The sequence below is a fragment of the Thalassophryne amazonica genome, chromosome 4, assembly GCF_902500255.1.
Source record: "Thalassophryne amazonica chromosome 4, fThaAma1.1, whole genome shotgun sequence".
Lineage (NCBI taxonomy): Eukaryota > Metazoa > Chordata > Actinopteri > Batrachoidiformes > Batrachoididae > Thalassophryne > Thalassophryne amazonica.
Window position 1 is genome coordinate 93,771,621 of NC_047106.1, and position 19,159 is coordinate 93,790,779.

General features: G+C 40.1%; 1 protein-coding gene across 4 annotated transcripts in view; it reads right to left on the reverse strand.

Moving 5' to 3' along the window:
* LOC117508496 (muscleblind-like protein 1) overlaps window positions 1-19,159 on the reverse strand; it is a 262,264-nt gene that overhangs the window by 12,062 nt on the left and 231,043 nt on the right. For 3 of the 4 annotated variants that reach the window (XM_034168270.1, XM_034168269.1, XM_034168272.1), the window contains exons 4-6: window positions 14,631-14,870; window positions 11,452-11,602; window positions 2,603-2,638 (exon numbers count right to left, since the gene is read on the reverse strand). In XM_034168270.1, the coding sequence (XP_034024161.1) occupies window positions 2,603-2,638; window positions 11,452-11,602; window positions 14,631-14,870 (427 nt within the window). The remainder of the gene's footprint in view (window positions 1-2,602; window positions 2,639-11,451; window positions 11,603-14,630; window positions 14,871-19,159) is intronic. The other variant, XM_034168271.1, reaches the window with a different exon arrangement.

The window sequence follows — 19,159 nt, forward strand, 5'->3', positions numbered from 1 at the left end:
CCGAAGAGGAACAGCACAGGTTGTAAGGTTTGGAGATAAAGTGAGATAAGTGAAATTGTTTGAACCACTGCAGAGGAACGATGTGGGGTATATCAGGAGAAGGATGCTGAGGATAGATGCACAAGGCAGAAATAGACAACCCAGTCTCATGGCAGTTCATGGCTGCATTACGAAAAGTACATTAATCTATGGGTTTGTGATGGGGGCATGAAAATCGGGTGTTTGTCGTAACAGGGGCATAAATTCATTTTTTCACAGGGGCACCAAATGTGGGGTGACGGGGCGGTCTGGGGGAGGGGGTAGGGTTAGGTAGCCATTTACGCTATGGTTATAGATACAGTTAGGAGAAGGAGAAGGATTATAAATAGCAAATTTAAAAAATGTGTCATGAAAACTGGGAGCTCTTCGTGACAGGGGCATGAAAATAAACGTGAGACTGGGCTGGAAATAGAAGAAGGCCAAAGAAGAGGCTTATGGATGTGGTGACAGAGGACATACAGATAATTGGTGTAACAGAAGAAGACACAGAGGACAATGTCATACAGAGACAGTTGAACCACTGACAACCTCTAATGGGAACAGCTGAAAGACGAAGAATTACATAAAACAATAAACCCACTTAAAAGCTGAAGAAGGTGAGTACTTTTATAGGCACTGTATTTACCCCATTAAAATACATAATTATTATGCATAACGTGCTGCAAATGAATATGAAATTTAACATAGTGTTTTTGTATTTGTACCACTACTAATAACTCTTCATGTTTATATAGCATGTATAAGGAGACAACATATTATGATTTTCTAGACATGACAGAAAGCAAGAGATGGAAGTTTGATGAAGTTGGGGTCAGGACTAACTGAACTGCAACAAGCATTAGGTGACAGACTTAGCACATACAAAAAACCCTACAACAGCATACCTCATGGTATAATTCAGCAATTTTAAAAAATGTATTTTTTGAAACACAACTTATCATTAGGTACATAATCATTCTTAAATGTGGCAAATGACATCTAATTTGCAAGTTGCTGTTCATCAGCCACACAAAGGGAGCATATACAGTAGTGTTCAGAATAATAGTAGTGCTATGTGACTAAAAAGATTAATCCAGGTTTTGGGTATATTTCTTATTGTTACATGGAAAACAAGGTACCAGTAGATTCAGTAGATTCTCACAAATCCAACAAGACCAAGCATTCATGATGTGCACACTCTTAATGCTATGAAATTGGGCTATTAGTAAAAAAAAAAAAGTAGAAAAGGGGGTGTTCACAATAATATTAGCATCTACTGTTGATGCTACAAACTCAAAATTATTATGTTTAAACTGCTTTTTTAGCAATCCTGTGAATCACTAAACTAGTATTTAGTTGTATAACCACAGTTTTTCATGATTTCTTCACATCTGCGAGGCATTAATTTTGTTGGTTTGGAACCAAGATTTTGCTCATGTACTAGTGTGCTTGGGGTCATTGTCTTGTTGAATCACCCATTTCAAGGGCAAGTCCTCTTCAGCATAAGGCAACATGACGTCTTCAAGTATTATGACATATCCAAACTGATCCATGATACCTGGTATGAGATATATAGGCCCAACACCATAGTACGAGAAACATGCCCATATCATGATGCTTGCACCACCATGCTTCACTGTCTTCACTGTGAGCTGTGGCTTGAATTCAGAGTTTGGGGGTCATCTCACAAACTGTCTGCGGCCCTTGGACCCAAAAAGAACAATTTTACTCTCATCAGAGTAAAATATTCCTCCATTTCTCTTTAGGCCAGTTGATGTGTTCTTTGGCAAATTGTAACCTCTTCTGCACGTCTTTTATTTAACAGAAGGACTTTGCGGCACTTACAGGTAACTCCAGACTGCCTTTGATCATCCTGGAGCTGATCAGTGGGTGAGCTTTTGCCATTCTGATTATTCTTCTATCCATTTTGATGGTTGTTTTCTGTTTTCTTCCACGCATCTTGTTTTTTTTTTTTTTTTTTGTCCATTTTAAAGCATTGGAGATCATTGTAGATGAACAGCCTATAATTTTTTGCACCTGCGTATAGGTTTTCCCCTCTCCAATCAACTTTTTAATCAAACTACGCTGTTCTTCTGAACAATGTTTTGAACGTCCCATTTTCCTCAGGCTTTCAAAGAGAAAAGCATGTTCAACAGGTGCTGGCTTTATCCTTAAATAGGGGACACCTGATTCACACCTGTTAGTTCCACAAAATTGACGAACTCACTGACTGAATGCCACACTACTGTTATTGTGAACACCCCCTTTTCTACTTTTTTTTTTTTTTTTTTTTTTTAATAATAGCCCAATTTCATAGCCTTAAGAGTGTGCATATCATGAATGCTTGGTCTTGTTGGATTTGTGAGAATCTACTGAATCTACTGGTACCTTGTTTCCCATGTAACAATAAGAAATATACTCAAAACCTGGATTAAATTTTTTAGTCACATAGCACTACTATTATTCTGAACACTACTGTACATGGCTGTGTCCACAAAATGAAAAAAAAAAGTGTTTATAATGATAGGAGAATGAATTACTACAGTAGATTAAAATATAATCAGTAAGGAAAGCTGGCACCTACCAACACTTGTTGCAGGTGTCATGCACAATATCGAGCCTGCCCATCATGCATTGCAACAGGGAGTGGATTGAGGAAGGGGAAAAAAAAGTTAAGAAAATACATTAAAAGTGATATAACGTCAGACAACATTGGAATAAACCTACATATAAATAAATCTGTGTAAAGTTTGACAATTAGAGAGGACATCCCACCCCTTACCTTTGCAACCGCAGTCTAACATTCTAACAATTTTTTTTTTCCAGGATGGCTAAAGCATTTTTCAAGAATTTTAGTCAATAACAACAGTGGAAACTGGTCATCCTCACAGGCAGAATGTTCCAGATGCCCACCCACTTAAGCTACCTTAAGTTTTGACATGGGTGCCATCATGCAGTGAATGATCCCCCAGTACCGCACCAGTCGCCACCCTCTAAAGACAAGGCCTTTGGGCTCTCCTGGATTTTTCAGAAATAAGGCTCCAGGTGGATTTCCCACAGGTCCTTTGTAATACATGCTACCCTCCAATAGGAGTAGTTCATGAGCCCAAGCCAATTTTGACCTAATTCGTACAGGTTAACGTGACTAAACAAGACTATCCAGCTTCAATATACTGTAGCCTATACAAAAATGTATGATAGCCTGTGAAGCGTGGTAGCTACAGCCATGTTTGGATGGTCATTGAAGGATTGCTTACACAGGGGTCAGAATTTAAAAATCCTCCAAAAATATACCACATTATTTAAATGATCCTGAAGATTCCAAACCAATATAGTTTGGACAGTCAGTGACTGAATGTTATGGAGTTATGAGGTAAAACAGCAGTAATAGTGACAAAGGTCAGTTTCATTTTGGACAGGGGTCAAAAGTTAAAGATGCTCTAATTCTGCCAAAATTGATTTTAATTATTGCCTGATGCTGAATGTTTGGTCTCCAAAGTAATGGTCACAAAAGGTCATAGTTCACTGGATTCTATAAAATATGACAAATGATACCCCATGATGTGATAACAGTCTAATAGCCCCAGCCAGTAAGAAGGCCAAGAGGACAGCCACCTTTCACCTGGCTGTGGCAGACAGATGGATACTTTTGACATGTGGGGATGTACAAATTGGGTGGTTGCTACCCAAGACCTAATGTGATTCTGTAGCATGGTGGATGCAGCAAAGCAAGGCAGCAGAGGCTTTTCCGAGACCTGACCTTAGCCATTAACATTCAATTTGGTGAGTTACCAGCCATACTTACACACCTTTTTCGAGGACAACTTCAAAATGCATGATTGAAATGAGATCTCCAGTGTTCTTTAGCAGGAAATACTTGAGATATCAAACTTACAAGAAGTAAAATCTACAATACATTGAAGAAAAAATAAACATAATGCTGCTACACCTCCGTGTTCTTGAGTAGCTGATGGCCAGCTGGTTAATGGGACCAGAGGATGCTTGGTTCACATCCCTGTCAAACTTCATACCCAAGTTGCTCCCGGTGTGCAGTTGAGTTCCTTCCATGGCAGCATCCTGACATTGTTGTGTGAGTGTGTGTGCAAGTGGTGGAATTTGAAGCATCATTATAAAGTGCTTTATAAATGCAGTCCATTTACCATGAATTATATACCAAAGATGTTTTTTGCGCGTACTACAGGGTAAGTTTAACAAATTTATTGTCAACTTATGTATGAAATAGTCTATATGCTGTGGTTATTGAAGTAACTTATTTCAGATTTTCTGGCAATGGCATATGGTTGTAAAATGTAGACATATATTGTATTAGCAGAAACCTGGGGTCATACATCATTTTTTTTTTAAATAATTTCATTCATTCATTTTTAAATTTCCCCAACATTCTTCACATTTGTGACATTGACATGTCTTTAATAATGTATAATACTGTATATGTAATGTATGAAGCTAGTGTTTCTGGAAGCATGCATTAAGCAGTTGAAGTAAATTCCTTTTTCCCCACCTTCATATTATCTCTTAGCAGTGGTGGGCACAGTTCCGCTAATCACTAATTATCAAAGATAATGTTTTCATTATCGGATTAGCTTTTCAGATAACTTTGAAAACCATCATCGGACCAATTATCTTCTGATATGTTTTGGTCCGATAATTTTTAGACCGCTAACATTTTTGCAGACATAGTTTTTTGTAGTAGATGTGCAGTTCTATCCTCTACAAACAGAGAAGAGCTGGTTCTAGAAGAAACCGTGCTATCCTCTGCAGGCAAAGGAGAACTGGTCATAGAAAAGAAGACGAAGAAGAGGAAAATCAGTTTCGTAGTAGCTGAGAGTGTATGGGAGGCAAAATTGAAAGTTATCGGTTATCTATAGCTTCCGATAAGTTTTTAGGCAGTTTATCGGTTTAGCATTAAAAAAGATAACTTTTCAGTTAGCTGATTACCAGTTATCAAAGCTAACGTTTAGGTTAGCTGTGCCCACCACTGCCTCTTAGCTCTAGCATCAGTCATACAGAAGTATAAGTCACATTTTTTTGTGTGTGTGTGGGTGTTTTTAACACAACATTTCCCTGGAGTGAGTTTTAAATTATATAATTAAAAAAAATCAAGATGGTCAGATGAACATGTAATAGACAACATGGATACTATGTGATGCAGTTTGACCAATGGCAAACATTACATGAATATGGGTTGCTGACTGACAACAGTCGAATTCAACATTTTTTTTAATCAGCTTTTTAATTTGGGATTTTTGTGCATTGTTGTTGTGTATATTTATAATTGAAGTTTCTTTTGTTTTGTAAGTTGATCTCTGGGAAAGCCCTACAAATAATAATAACAATAATAATGTGAGGGTTTTTTTTTGTATATAAGTCGCCAGACCTTCAATACTCCAAAAACAAAACCTGTGACTTGTATACCGGTGTCGCCAACCGAACGGTCCCCCTCAAAATCAGCCTGCCCTGCCTTCACTGCGCATGCGTCATTAGCCACAGTTCACAGATTATCACCTTGTTTCTGCTTCAAACTGCACTCGTCATCATCTATCTCAGTGACAGATATCTGAAGCTTTTGTACAAGAATCATTTCCACATAAATTCAGCATTATTTCATCATAAAAGATGGAGGAAGCGATCAGAGCACCATGGCTACACAAGCCGTTAGCTGATGCATTCACTGCGCGTCAGTCATTTTGAAAGCATCATAGAGTATCACCCTGTTTATGCTTAAAATGGCCTCATTTCTGCTAAAACTGATTTTAGAATGATTTAAGAGGTTGTACCTTTATCATCTGATGGTTAATAATCCCATTAATCCATTTGATCGCTTTGGGTGAAGAGACTCTATCTTAGATGAGCAGCTGAGCTCCGAAATGACACATGTTCAGTGGAGGCAGGTTGGACCAATTTTTAGGTTCAGTCTGCGACACCGGAAAATGCAGTGTTTGATATTGCAAGAACAATTTATATACTGCATGCGTTAGGAAGTATAGGGTTGGGGTATTGTGCACTACATGAAAAGTGTTGTGAAAAGACTACCACTCTTTGTGTCCAGGCTCAGTTTTACTGTATAACTGTGGCTACGCCATTAAACAGAAGGAATCATTCCTCAAAGTACATGCAGTCCCATTTTCTTGTCAGCAGTGTGACAGCAGCTGTTATGAATGAAAATGGGCAAAGTGGACTGCAATGACCTCACAATCCAATCTAGTGAAACACACAAGGATTTGTGTCTCACAGTTTCCCACAAGAAGCAGGTCAATTGCAGGCTACTCTAGGATGTAATACGATATAGCATAGTTTGTGATGATTTTGTAGTGATTGAAGATGGCCACTTCAAACAAGCTGCTGTGGTATTTTGACCCATTTTTTGTCTACATCTGTCAAATATCTATGGAACACACAAATTATTATGTTACCCTAAATATAGTATAGCTTTGATTACAAGACAACTCTATTTTTCCAGTGTATAAAACTTCATTTTATATTTGGCTGATCTGGTATTTCATTGTGTATGTGTGGGCTGTCACATTTAATATATGGTAATTTTCACAACATTAGCCAAACATGCAGGGGTGCCTGTGATTGGAGAAGCTGTGTATGTAACTTTTGTCTGCTGCTTCACCAAGTACAGGTTTAGTGGCACAGAGATACATTTAATGTTAATTAAATAATGAAGCAATAACAAATGCCTGCTTGTGAAAGAGCTCAGCACTCAATTTTCTAATTACTTTTACAGGTTTAGACTGCAGGCAGGCTAGTCTGAGAGCTCTAGCTGCTTCTTCCACAGTCATGTCTTCGTAATGTGTGCAGAATGTGGTTTTGCATTGTCTTGTTGAAAAATGCATGGATGTCCTTGCAAAATGTGTTGTCTTGAATGTAGCACATCATTCTATAAAATCTCACTGTACTTTCTGCATTAATGCTGCCATCACAGAAGTAAATTACAGCAGATGCCTCTGGGCAAAGAGAGGTCTGTGCCACTTTTGGACAAGGTCACCACAATGCTTCTTTTTTTGCACATTAAAATTTTAAGTGTCATTTGTGAATGTCATTCAGTATTGTAATGACTGACAAATGTTTCTCAAAGTAATCCCTTGCTCATGTGGCTATATCAGCTACTGATGATTCTTTAGAGATCACTGTTCAGCTTAGGCTTGCACCCTTGACCTTTGTGGACTGAAATTCTTCTAGATTCTTTGAATTGTTGAACATTTTTCACTGTAGAGGGAGTAATATGGAAATCCCTTCCAATCCTCCTTTGAGGATTTTAACCATTTCAATAATTTTCTCATGAATTTGTTGAAAAACAGGAGATCCTCTGCCCATCTTTGCTCCTCAAAGATTCATCCTTCCATGGATACATATCATGATGTCCATCAACTTGTAACATCCCCTGTCTGAAATAGCATCATTATTAATTTTTTTGTAACTCATTATGAACACTGAACTGCCATATCCCAAATTTTTGTGTCATGTATTGCAGGGACGGCATGCAGGAATGAATGTATATTAGCAAATTAAATTAAGTTAATGATTAAGCTGACCACATTAAATATGAACTATCTAGCATTCATAGTATCTGCAATGACATAAAAGTCAAAGTAAATCTAAGAATCACTGCCAGTTTGTTTTTTTTTTTATTATGTTTTTTTTTTTCCATGCTGTCACAACTTTTTCTGATTTGGGGTTGTACAATCAAAACAAATTTTGTCCAAGTACAAAAACTGGTGTAATCTCTATGCTGTTCATCACTGGATGCCACAAACTTCAAACTAAAGCAGACAGTCTGGATTGTTGACCATGTACCATGAGAGTCATCAAGAATGACAAAAAGCTTCATCAGTGTCCAGTTCTATGTTGACCTAACTGCTGTATCCATACATTGACGTGAACTACAAACAAACATTTATATTGTATGTAGGGTGCATCCAGAAAGTATTCACAGCACTTTACTTTTTCCAATTTTTTATATTACGGTTGTAGTGGATATGTCAAAACAATATTTAATTAAATATGAAATTTAATTAAATTCCTTGAAAGGGGCACCACCTGCATACCACAGGAACTTAATCAGTCTTTGATCTGAAAGTCATATGTTCTGGATAGGATTGATTAAACGTGTGTTCTACTGGACACAAGACAAATAACTGGCATAATATTAACATATTTATTTACATTTCTACAGGTAAAACCAAATGTGACTGAGATTTTGACAATATGGGCAATGATTCATAGTTGTATTACAAAGAAGACATGTTGATGAGATCTGAAAAGCAAGAGAAATGAACAAACAAAATATAGAACAAAATATAACAATTAATAGGAATAAACCTTGTTGGAATTTAGTCCTGAATTTTGAGTTTACAAATTATTGTTATTATTAAGAAAATTAACAAAGAATGGAAGCCAGATGGAAGCCATTCCTTTGTAAAAGGCACATGGCAGCCCACCTGGAGTTTGCCAAAAAGCACCTGAAAGACTCTCAGACCATGAGAAACAAAATTCTCTGGTCTGACGAGACCAAAAATTGAACTTTTTGGTGTGAATGCCAGGCTTCTTGTTTGGAAGAAACAAGACACCATCTCTACAGAGAACCATGGTGGTGGCAGCATCATGCTGTGGGGATGTTTTTCATTGGCTAGAACTGGAAAACTAGTCAGGATTGAGGGAGAACTGAATGAAGTGATGTACAGAAACTAAGGATGGGACCAATCTGATCCAGAATCGTTATTGGCTTCCGATACCATTGTAATTCAAGTATCGGAAAATACCGATACAACCTGTGGCATTTTCTGATACCAGAGAGAAGCCATGCCTGTGAAACCTCTCAACTGCTGCTGCTTGCTCTCTGCTGTGTTTGCTGCTGAGAGTGAGGAGGCAAGGGGGTAGGGGGATGTTTCTGAGCTGAAGCCAAGCTGTTTCTACTGCGCATTGCAGCCAAGGGTTTTAAGCCACGTGTAGCGACAAATTTCCGCCCAGCTGACGGGTTCAAATTGTCTGTGCTGCCGAGGACAGATTTTCCAAAAAAAGAACTAGAAATGTGTGCTGGAAAAAAATCAGCTGCTTCGGCATCCCAAGGCTGTGAAATGTTATGACACAGCAGCTCAGAGCAGAGCACAGAAGTGGAGCTGAGCAAAATTTGTTTCTGTATGCTGAATGTGGAAAAAAAAATCTCCATCACAATCCTTTGGTATTAATTCAGAGTTCCTCGTGGGAGTCTTGCTGACAATCCAATTAGAAATTTTCGGTTTATTTTACAGTTGAAAGGCATTGTGTTTCCAAAAAGTTCCAAGGTTGCACTTAGCAGGAAAACAGCGAGAGAGAGAGAGAGAGAGAGAGAGAGAGAGAGAGAGAGAGAGAGAGAGAGAGAGAAAGAGAGAGAGAGAGACATAGGGAGGTATGGAGAGAGAGGGAGATAGGGAGACAGAGAGAGCAAGCGAGAGAGGGAGCGGACTTGTTTTTTGCTGCAACACTTGCTTTGACAATGTAAATGTATGTTTCAATTGAAATTGAATTGAGAGAGTGATAGATGGAGAGAGAGGACTCAATTTTTAATTTTTACACTTTGACACTTTGACAATGTAAACATATGTTTCCCATGTCAATAAAGCTCCACTGAAATTGAGAAGGAGAGAGAGACAGACACAAAGAGAGCACTCTCTTTTCTCTTTTAAGTTTCTAAAAATAAGTCTATAAATAAAAGCACTTAATTCTTTCACCAAAATGTAAAATCTAGGCTTCCATCTTAGATGTACCTTCTGGCAAATTGTAGTTGAATTTTCAGGTATTCTTTTTAAGAAAATCCTCCTCTAAACAATTCATCATTAAGCTGTATAACCGGGAATACAAAATTTACTCATAAAATCAACAATAATGATGATAATAATAATAATAATAATAACAATATTAAAGCAAATAGAGCTCTGGTATTGGAATAATATTGGTATAAGCAGATATCCAAATTTGGGTACTGGGATTGCACATGGAGTGAACAAAAATTTGGATCTGTGCATCCCTAACAGAAGCATCCAGGATTAAAAAAAAAAAAAAAAACTGCTCAAGAGTGCTCTTGACCTCAGACTAGGGCAACAGTTCATCTTTCAGCAGGACAATGACCCTAAACACGCAGCCAAGATATCAAAGGAGTGGCTTCAGTACAACTCTGTGAATGTCCTTGAGTGGCCCAGCCAGAGCACAGACCTGAATCCAATTGAACATCTCTAGAGAGATCTGAAAATGGCTGTGCACCGACGCTCTTCATCCAACCTGATGGAGTTTCAGAGGTGCTGCAAAGAGGAATGGACAAAACTGCCCAAAGATAGGTGTGCCAAGCTTGTGGCATCATATTCAAGAAGACTTCAAGCTGCAATTGCTGCCAAAGGTGCATCGACAAAGTACTGAGCAAAGGCTGTGAATACTTATGCATCAATTGCACTTCCTGAGGCTCCTGAGGAAGAGAAGACTGGAGCAGAAGCTGCTGGTGGCCTTTTAGTAGGCCACCACCGAAAGTGTGATGACATACTGTGTCACAGTGTGGTTTGTGGGGAGTATAGCTACGGACAGGAAGGCTCTGCAGCGAGTGAAAAACTTCACCCAAAAAAATCTTTTGCTGCCCCATCTTGAGGAGATAGCCGCCTCCCGCTGTCTGAACCGATCCAGAGCCGTCCTCTCAGACCCCTCTCACGTAGCACATCATCTGTTCAGCCTGTTCCCCTCGGGGAGGAGATACAGGTTGATCGGAGCCTGAACCTCCAGGATGACAAACAGTTCCTTTCCCAGGGCTGTGAGAACTTTAATAACTTATGTGCAATAACTTGACATTACATGTGCACGCACTCTGACCACCATGAGCAATAACTGAAATTCTGTGAGCTATACTCATACCAATATATGCAATATAATTTTCTCTGTGCCTTATTGAGATGCATATTTTTATTTTGTTTAAATAGTCTTATATATATATATACACACACACACACACACACTTTTCACTTGGTCTGTTAAGTTAATTTATGAGCCATAGGTGATTGTTTCTTTTATTTTTGTTATTCTCAAACTCAGTTGTGGATTGGTACGCCTAATCTTGTATGTGTGCAATGACAAATAAAGCTTCTATTCTATTCTGCAAGTGATTTCTTAGTTTTTTATTTTTAATAAATTTGCAAAAATGAAAAAAAGAAAAGCTTCTTTCATGCTGTCATTATGGGATGTTGTGAGTAGATTTTTGAGGGGAAAAATGAATTTAATGTAACATATGAAAATGGAAAAAGTGAAGTACTATGAATACTTCTGTATGCACTGTATGGGCATTGTTTCTGTGTAAGCTCATGTTTTTTGTCTTGGAACATTTATACAGTCATCCAACCACTCAGCTGGCAGTGACACAACCACAACCAAACAAGAATCAGATCTTACCTGATGGTATGAAGGCAGCCTGCTGCTGAAACTGCATGTTGGCCAGGGCCTGTTGGTACTGGAATACGCCAGCATTGAACATAGTGGTGGCACCATTGGCTTTTTCAAGTGCAGGTCTCTTTGGTAAAGGAGTCAAGACAGGAGGGAGCCCCTGAAGAAGGCACAGTGTCATCGACAAGGGATGCGATCACAGCGTAGACATTCAGACAGAGAGAAGTGTAAATAATGTGATTAGAAGAAAAACATTCCAAACTCTTTTTTACAAATGCTGGCAAGCAACCACTACCCTTTGCTCAATGAGTCACCTTTGGCAAAATCTAACTTTCTCAGCAAACCTAGGATCTTGCTGTGAGATAACAGTGAAACCACGAAGCCACTGTGCTGTCCCTCAGCCAGTACCCTCAAAGTTTATTTTAAAAGAGAAGAGAAAGCATGCCCAGGTGTGGCACTTCTGCACATCTACCACCCGGAGTCACGAATGCATCACTCCTGGAAAGTAGCCATCTGTAACCTCAAATCAAAAAAAGTTGGGATGATATGGCAAATAGAAAAACAAGTTGGGACAAAGTGGCAATGTTGCTATTCCTTCTCGCAACTAGGGATGAGCGAGTACCCCACTGTCTGTATCTGTATCTGTTCAACCATCTAAATTATCTGTATTCGTATCTGTACTCGTAGTGGGCGTGGCCTAAACCAGAAGCAGGCATGTTTAACCTGAAATGGGTGGGGCTTAAATCAGTACAATGTTTTAAGTCTGAAATTGATATGGATTAAACAGAAATTGCTAAATTCATTGTTTATTTGAAAACTATTGACAGAACAACCTCAAAATTGAGATTCAAATCAATGATTTGATCACAAAAGTAAGACAACTATTTACAGAACAATTTTTTTTGGGTCACATGTTGCTCTTGTTCCACAAACAAAATAAAAGATCTGTGCCAAATTTTATTGTAATTGGACATTGTTTAGGGGTCCCCCACAAAGCAACAATTTTCCCCAAACAAGCAAAAATGGGAGATGACTTCCAGTAATGTTGTCTTCTGGTTGACCAATCAACCACCACTTTTTGCGATTAGAAGCCATCACATGTACCTGAATGAATGAATTTGTGCTGCCGTGATGAAAATGAGGTGCTTTTCGTCACAATATCACGAAAAAGTAGATTAATTTATATTTCGTGCTGCTCAATCACGACTTATACGAGGTCTGTTAGAAAAGTTTCCGACCTTTTTATTTTTTTCAAAAACTATATGGATTTGAATCATGTGCGCTTGCATCAGCCAAGCTTGAACCTTCATGCGCATGCGTGAGTTTTTTCATGCCTGTCGGTTGCGTCATTCGCCTGTGGGTAGGCTTTGAGTGAGCACTGCTCCAGCCCTCTCTTTGGATTTTCATTGTCAGGGAAATGGCTGAGCGATTGCCGCTTTGCTCCATGAAATTTTTTTCAGAAACTGTGTGAGACAGCCAGGTGGAAACCATTCGGAAAATTCAGATGGCTTTCGGTGAAGATTCTATCGGCGTCACACAGATTAAGGCGGATTACAACCGGATTAATGACGACCCACAGCGGCGCAGGGCACGCCGCGCTTCGAGCGGCCATAGACAGGCTGAAACGACCAGATCATTTCCAAAGTGAAGGCTGTGTTGATCCGGGACATCGTGTGACTACCAGAGAAATCACAGAAAATGTGGACATCAGCACTTTTGCGGCACATTCTACTGTTACAGGAGATTTTGTAATGAAAGATGTGTGGAGGAATTCGCGCGTCAGGATGGAGCCGCTCATGGCGCACAACAAAAAATACCTCCGTGTTGGAAGTCTCACAGGACATGTTGTGGCATGCCCAGCTGTTACACAATTTCTCGGATACTCACTCGACTGAAAAGCCACCGAAAGCCGTCTGAATCTTCCGAATGGTTTCCAACATGGAGGTGTTTTTTGTTGTGCACCATGAGCGGCTCCGTCCAGATGCGCGAATTCCTCCGCATGTCTTTCATTACAAAATCTCCTGGAATGTGCCGCAAAAGTGCTGATGTCCACATTTTCTGCGATTTCTCTGATAGTCACACGACGTCCCGGATCAACACAGCCTTCACTTTGGAAATGATCTGGTCGTTGCGCACGAAGTTTCAAGCTTGGCTGATGCAAGCACACATGATTCAAATCCATATAGTTTTTGAAAAAAATAAAAAGGTCGGATACTTTTCAAACAAACCTTGTATATATATATATATATATATATATATATATATATATATATATATAATATCATGAATGATAATTATGTTTTGTGAGAACCGCATTCACAGTTTGTGAGACCCACGTTCACATTTTGTGAGAATTTTTTCAGTATTCACATTTTGCAGTTAATGGTTTGCGGATAATTCATGATTTGCAGCTGATTCACATTTGGGGAGTTAACAGAAACCAAGTGCCAAAAAGCAATGACAAATTGTGCATAGCAGAGATAACCAATGGTCTGTGAAAATTATCTGAAAAAGAATTTAGAAACTGAAAAAGTAAAAAAAAAAAAAGCTCACACCACCACCACAACAACAAAAAACTTAGATTCAAGTGTATGAACTAAATACATACTTCTGACATCTTATGAAAAGTCACTTCTAACAGGACTTTGACCTCATTTGTTTTTCTTTTTTTCCCCAAAAAATAAAATTTTACTGAATTGGAAACTAGTGTCGGCGGAGGTTTGCTCTCTCTGAGCATGGTGCTCTAATTTTTTTTTTTTTTTTTGGTTGTTTTTTTCTGTCATGCCAACTCTGTTTGATTTGGAGTTATAAATCTATATTAGCAGAAATGGCAATACAATTTTATTTATCAGAAATTTAATCGAAAAAGTTAATTTATCCCCAGTAAACAAAAAATTCTTCAAGATCAATCACTACGGTCCGATTCCAAGGAAGCCCATTTTGACTCATCGTCTGATTACTGCAAATGGGGATAGGACAGAGCAGGAACTTGAGATAGGAATGTGTGCTGGGATGTCAAAGTACAGATTTTCACCTTCATGTCTGTGCACAAGAAACAATGAGAAACTTTACTTACCTGTACAAAATTACCCATGTGGATGACATGTTAACTTTGTTAAGTAAGATTGCCTTTATGTCTCAGAAATGTTTATTCCTTCTTTTGGCATCATCATTGGACTGATACGTACCATGGCTGCAGCAGCCGCTGCTTGGTTGACTTGGTGTTGGGCAGCTTTGATCTTGGCCTGCAGGTGAGCCGGTGGATGAAAGTACTTGCACTTTTCCCTGGAGCAGCGGCCCTTAATGTAGTCCATACACACAGTGACGGTGTTATCATTAGTGTCGATCATAGTGCTGTCTGCAGGGTGGGCGAAGCGACAGTCATTCTCCCCACGTGTACAGTTCCCCCGCTGGTATTCCCGACACACCTGGACATAAAAAGACTCCTGTTTTACTTTTTTCTTAACAGAATTTACAAACTTGCATATTCACACCTAGAGTCATTGCATACAATAACTCAGAAGTTGTCTCTTGATGAAGTAATCAGTCTGTGGCGCCATTTCGGGAGACTGACAATCAGTCCTGATGGAGCTAACCAATATTACTGGCATGTTTGGTCGTTACAGCTGATTGATAAGCGGAACAGATTGTACCCAGTGTGCACAAACCCATCAATCACACATTTATTCAAATGAGTGGGGCTGTTGCTTTTTCTCAAAGACTCACCAGGGGGCAGCAAAGACATGAAGATGTGGGAAACAGCAGTTGAGTGCAGAACCTCACTGAGGCTCATGGGAAACATAAAGCTGGTTACCTATAAAAGATGTCTGGCTGATGTAATCACCCCAACACAGACAAGGTGGATGCACATTTAATGTGTGACACAGCATTTTCCCAAAATTACACTTTGCAACAATTTACACTGTGTTTGAGCAGCAGTCGACCAAACAATACTACACCAAATCAAGTGTAATTTCATGTTGCATTCTATCAATCTGTCAGTTATTATTATAATACAACAAGCAATTTACCAAATGTGTTCTCCGTGGTGCTCCTGCCTGCGAAGAGAAAGGGTTTGATCGCTTTGCAGATGAACAGCCAATCACTGATGGAGTCTGCCGTCTCTTGTCATGGACAACTCATTATCTACTGTCTGTAATTTCTGGAAGAACTTTCTTTCTCATGCACTTAAACCTTCGTCTGCTCATGCATGCATAATTGTCCACCGCTGCGACTGGTGATCTTATATTACTTTTAAATAAAGTGCCTTCCTTGTTGTCAGGCAGACATCAGCTGGACGGGTAAGGGAGGGAGAAAACAAAGAGAGAGGAAGAAAAGCATAGGAGCGGCTGATGAATAAAGAGCAAAGGACAGGTAGGTGGGGAGCAATGAGATCCAGGAGGAATATTTCTGGAAAAATAGAGCAGAAAGACAAGAAAAGCAGGAAAAAAAGGACACGACACATTGTCCTTTGCTTCAGGTGTGCACCGAGTGCTAGCACTCAATCACTGTGGAGAGCTAATTCACTGCAAGTGCTTAGTTGGAACAAGCAAATAACAGGTTTATTAATCATTTTTTTTCTGTCCCCATGGTAATTGTCTCTCTCTCTGGGCCTTTTACATCACCATGGCTGCAGGTATAAGCAACATGTTATTCTCGACACACTGAAAAACCAGATTACAGTGGGCACAGACTGGGAAAGTTTGAACCAGGATTTTTTTTTTTGGGGGGGGGGGGGGGGGGGGTTAGGAGAGCTAAAAGAGATTTTCTTTGAAAAGATAGGAATGTATGTCAGACTCCAGGAAACATGTCACATCTACTCCCCCCTCTGTGTGCTGCTCCACGGAATTCCAGAAATGTTGATTTTGAACACAGACTGAAATATGGCTGGTCCCTCCATATACTACAGTGTGTGTTGTGTGTGTGTGTGTGTGTGTGTGTGTGTGTGTGTATATATATACACACACACACACACATATATATATATATATATATATATATATATATATATATATATATATTTCTTTTGGAGCACAATTTTAGAAAACCTGGTTCTTGACATATTAGGCTACAAAGATAAATAGAGATAAATATGTGGTGGAAAAAAGCTGAAAATATGTCTTTGAAAGCTCACAGGCATCTTAACTTTAGACAATGTGGAGAGTAATATTCCTTTGCCTACACATTTTTCATCAGTCTGAATTAAGACTTTCAGTTTTGTCCTTGTCACTTGGGATTCTCTAATTTCTACTTGCATCTAATTTATCTCAAGTTCTGCAACTTCTTTGGACTCTTCACACGGACACTTTCACTGAAAGACATTCAATTTTTTTTTTTTCTGGTAGAAGCTCATTTTATTTATGGAATCCAAACAACCTTGGAATGTCACAGATTCATATTTTAGTTTTTGTTATTTAGATTTTTTGTTGTTGTTGTTGTTGTTTTGTCGTGGCAGGGGTGGTGGCCACGTGGTTAGTGTGCCTTGATGGAGAGTGGTGACATGACGAGTCAAAAAAAATTGGTCACGTGACTCGTGGTGCCATCTAGGGTTGGAAATCATTCGGATGATTCAGATGGCTTTCGGTGGCGATCCTATGGGTATCACACAGATTAAGGAGCGGTACAACTGGTTTCAAGACGTCCGCACAACGGTGGAGAGCGAGCCGCGCTCCAGTCGGCCATCAACATGCTGAAATGACCAGATCATTTCCAATGTGAACTCTGTGGTGATGCAGGACCGTCGTGTGACTGTCCGAGAAATTGCGGAAGAGGTGGACATCAGCACTTTTTCAGCACATTCCACTGTGACAGAAGATTTGGCCATGAAAAGAGTGGCTGTGAAATTCATGCTGCTGCTGATGGCGCAGCAAAATTGCCTTCGTGTTGAAGTCTCACAGGACATGCTGTGACATGCCCACCTCTTCCACAATTTCTGGGATAGTCACACGACTGAAAAGTCACCGAAAGCCGTCTGAATCATCCGAATGGTTTCCACCTGGCTGTCGCCCAGTTTCTGTTAAAATTTGATGTGGCGCTGCTCCAGTCGTTTCATCATTTTCCTTGGAATGAAAATCCGCCGAGCGCACGACACAGACCTCACACAAAGGCTGGTTACCAGAAAATGATACAATCGACAGGCGTGAAAAAGTTCACACATGCGCACGAAGGTTCAAGGTTTGCTCATGCAAGCACATGTGATTCAAATCCATCAGGTTTTTGAAAAAAATAAAAAGGTCTGATACTTTTCTAACAGATCTCGTATTATAATAGTTTTTTGCAGTGCGCACGCTGATTACATTTTGATAATGGATCAAATACATTTGGCAGAAAAAAAATTTTTCTGAGGAAATTTTGATCTGGTCATTAAATGAGGCGCAGGTCCCGACTCAGGATTCCCCATAGATGTTCAGCACCTCCTGACTGTAACTAATTAGTTACATACATGTATCGCTCAGGTCGGATAAAATGCCCCATTCGATCGCAATGTATTTCCATTGGGGGGACTTTGACTGTTGTTTTGTGTGTATGCACCAAACAGCAGTTTGGAGTATTCAGACTTCTTGGAGTCCCTGAATGGAGTTCTGTATGGGGCCCCAGTGGGAAACTCCACTGTTCTGCTGGGGGACTTCAATGTGGGCAATGACAGAGACAACTGGAGAGGCAAGATTGGGAGGAACGCCCTCCCTGATCTAAACCTGAATGGTCGTTTGATACTGGACTTCTGTGCTAGTCATGGACTGTCCATAACAAACACCATGTTCGAACATAATGATGCTCATAATTGTACATGGTACCAGAGCACCTTAGGTCGAAGATCGATGATCGATTTTGTGATCGTATCATCTGATCTGAGGCTGCATGTTATGGACACTCGGGTGAAGAGAGGGCCAGAGCTGTCAATTGATCACCATCTGGTGGTGAGTTGGATCATAGGATCGGGGAGGACTTTTGACAGACCTGGTAAGCTCAAACAGATAGTGTAGGTGAACTGGGAACATATGGTGGACCCCACTGTCCGACAGATCTTCAACTCACATCTCCGGCAGAGCTTTTCTAGCATGCCTGTGGATGTTGGGGGCATTGAACCAAAATGGGCAATGTTCAAAGCTTCCATTGCTGAAGCTGCAGTGGGAAGGTGTGGCCTGAAGGTCTTGGGTGCCTCAAGAGGTGGCAACCCTTGAACACTGTGGTGGACACTGGTGGTCAGGGAAGCCGTCTGACTGAAGAAGGAGTCCTTCCGAAATATGTTATCTCGGAGGACTCTGAAGGCAGCTGCAAGGTACCAACAGGCCTGAGGGATGGCAGCTTCTGCTGTGGGGGAGGCAAAGCAGCAGGTGTGGGAGGAGTTCAGTGCAACCATGGAGAAGGACTTTCGGTTGGCACCAAGGTGCTTCTGGCAGACAGTGAGGCACCTCGGGAGGGGAAAACAGGGAACCATCCAAGCTGTCTACAGTAAGGATGGGACTCTGTTGACCTCAACTGAGGATGTAATCTGCCGCTGGAAGGAACCGTTTGAGGAACTCATGCATCAGACCAGAGCACCCTCTATAGTAGAGGCAGAGCTGGATGCTGATGGGGGAACCTCATTAAATTCCCTAGTAGAAGTCACTGAGGTAGTCAAACAACTCCGCAGTGGCAAAGGGCAGGGGCTTGATGAGATACACCCAGGGATGCTGAAGGCTCTGGGTGTGGAGGGACTGTCTTTAATGAGACGTCT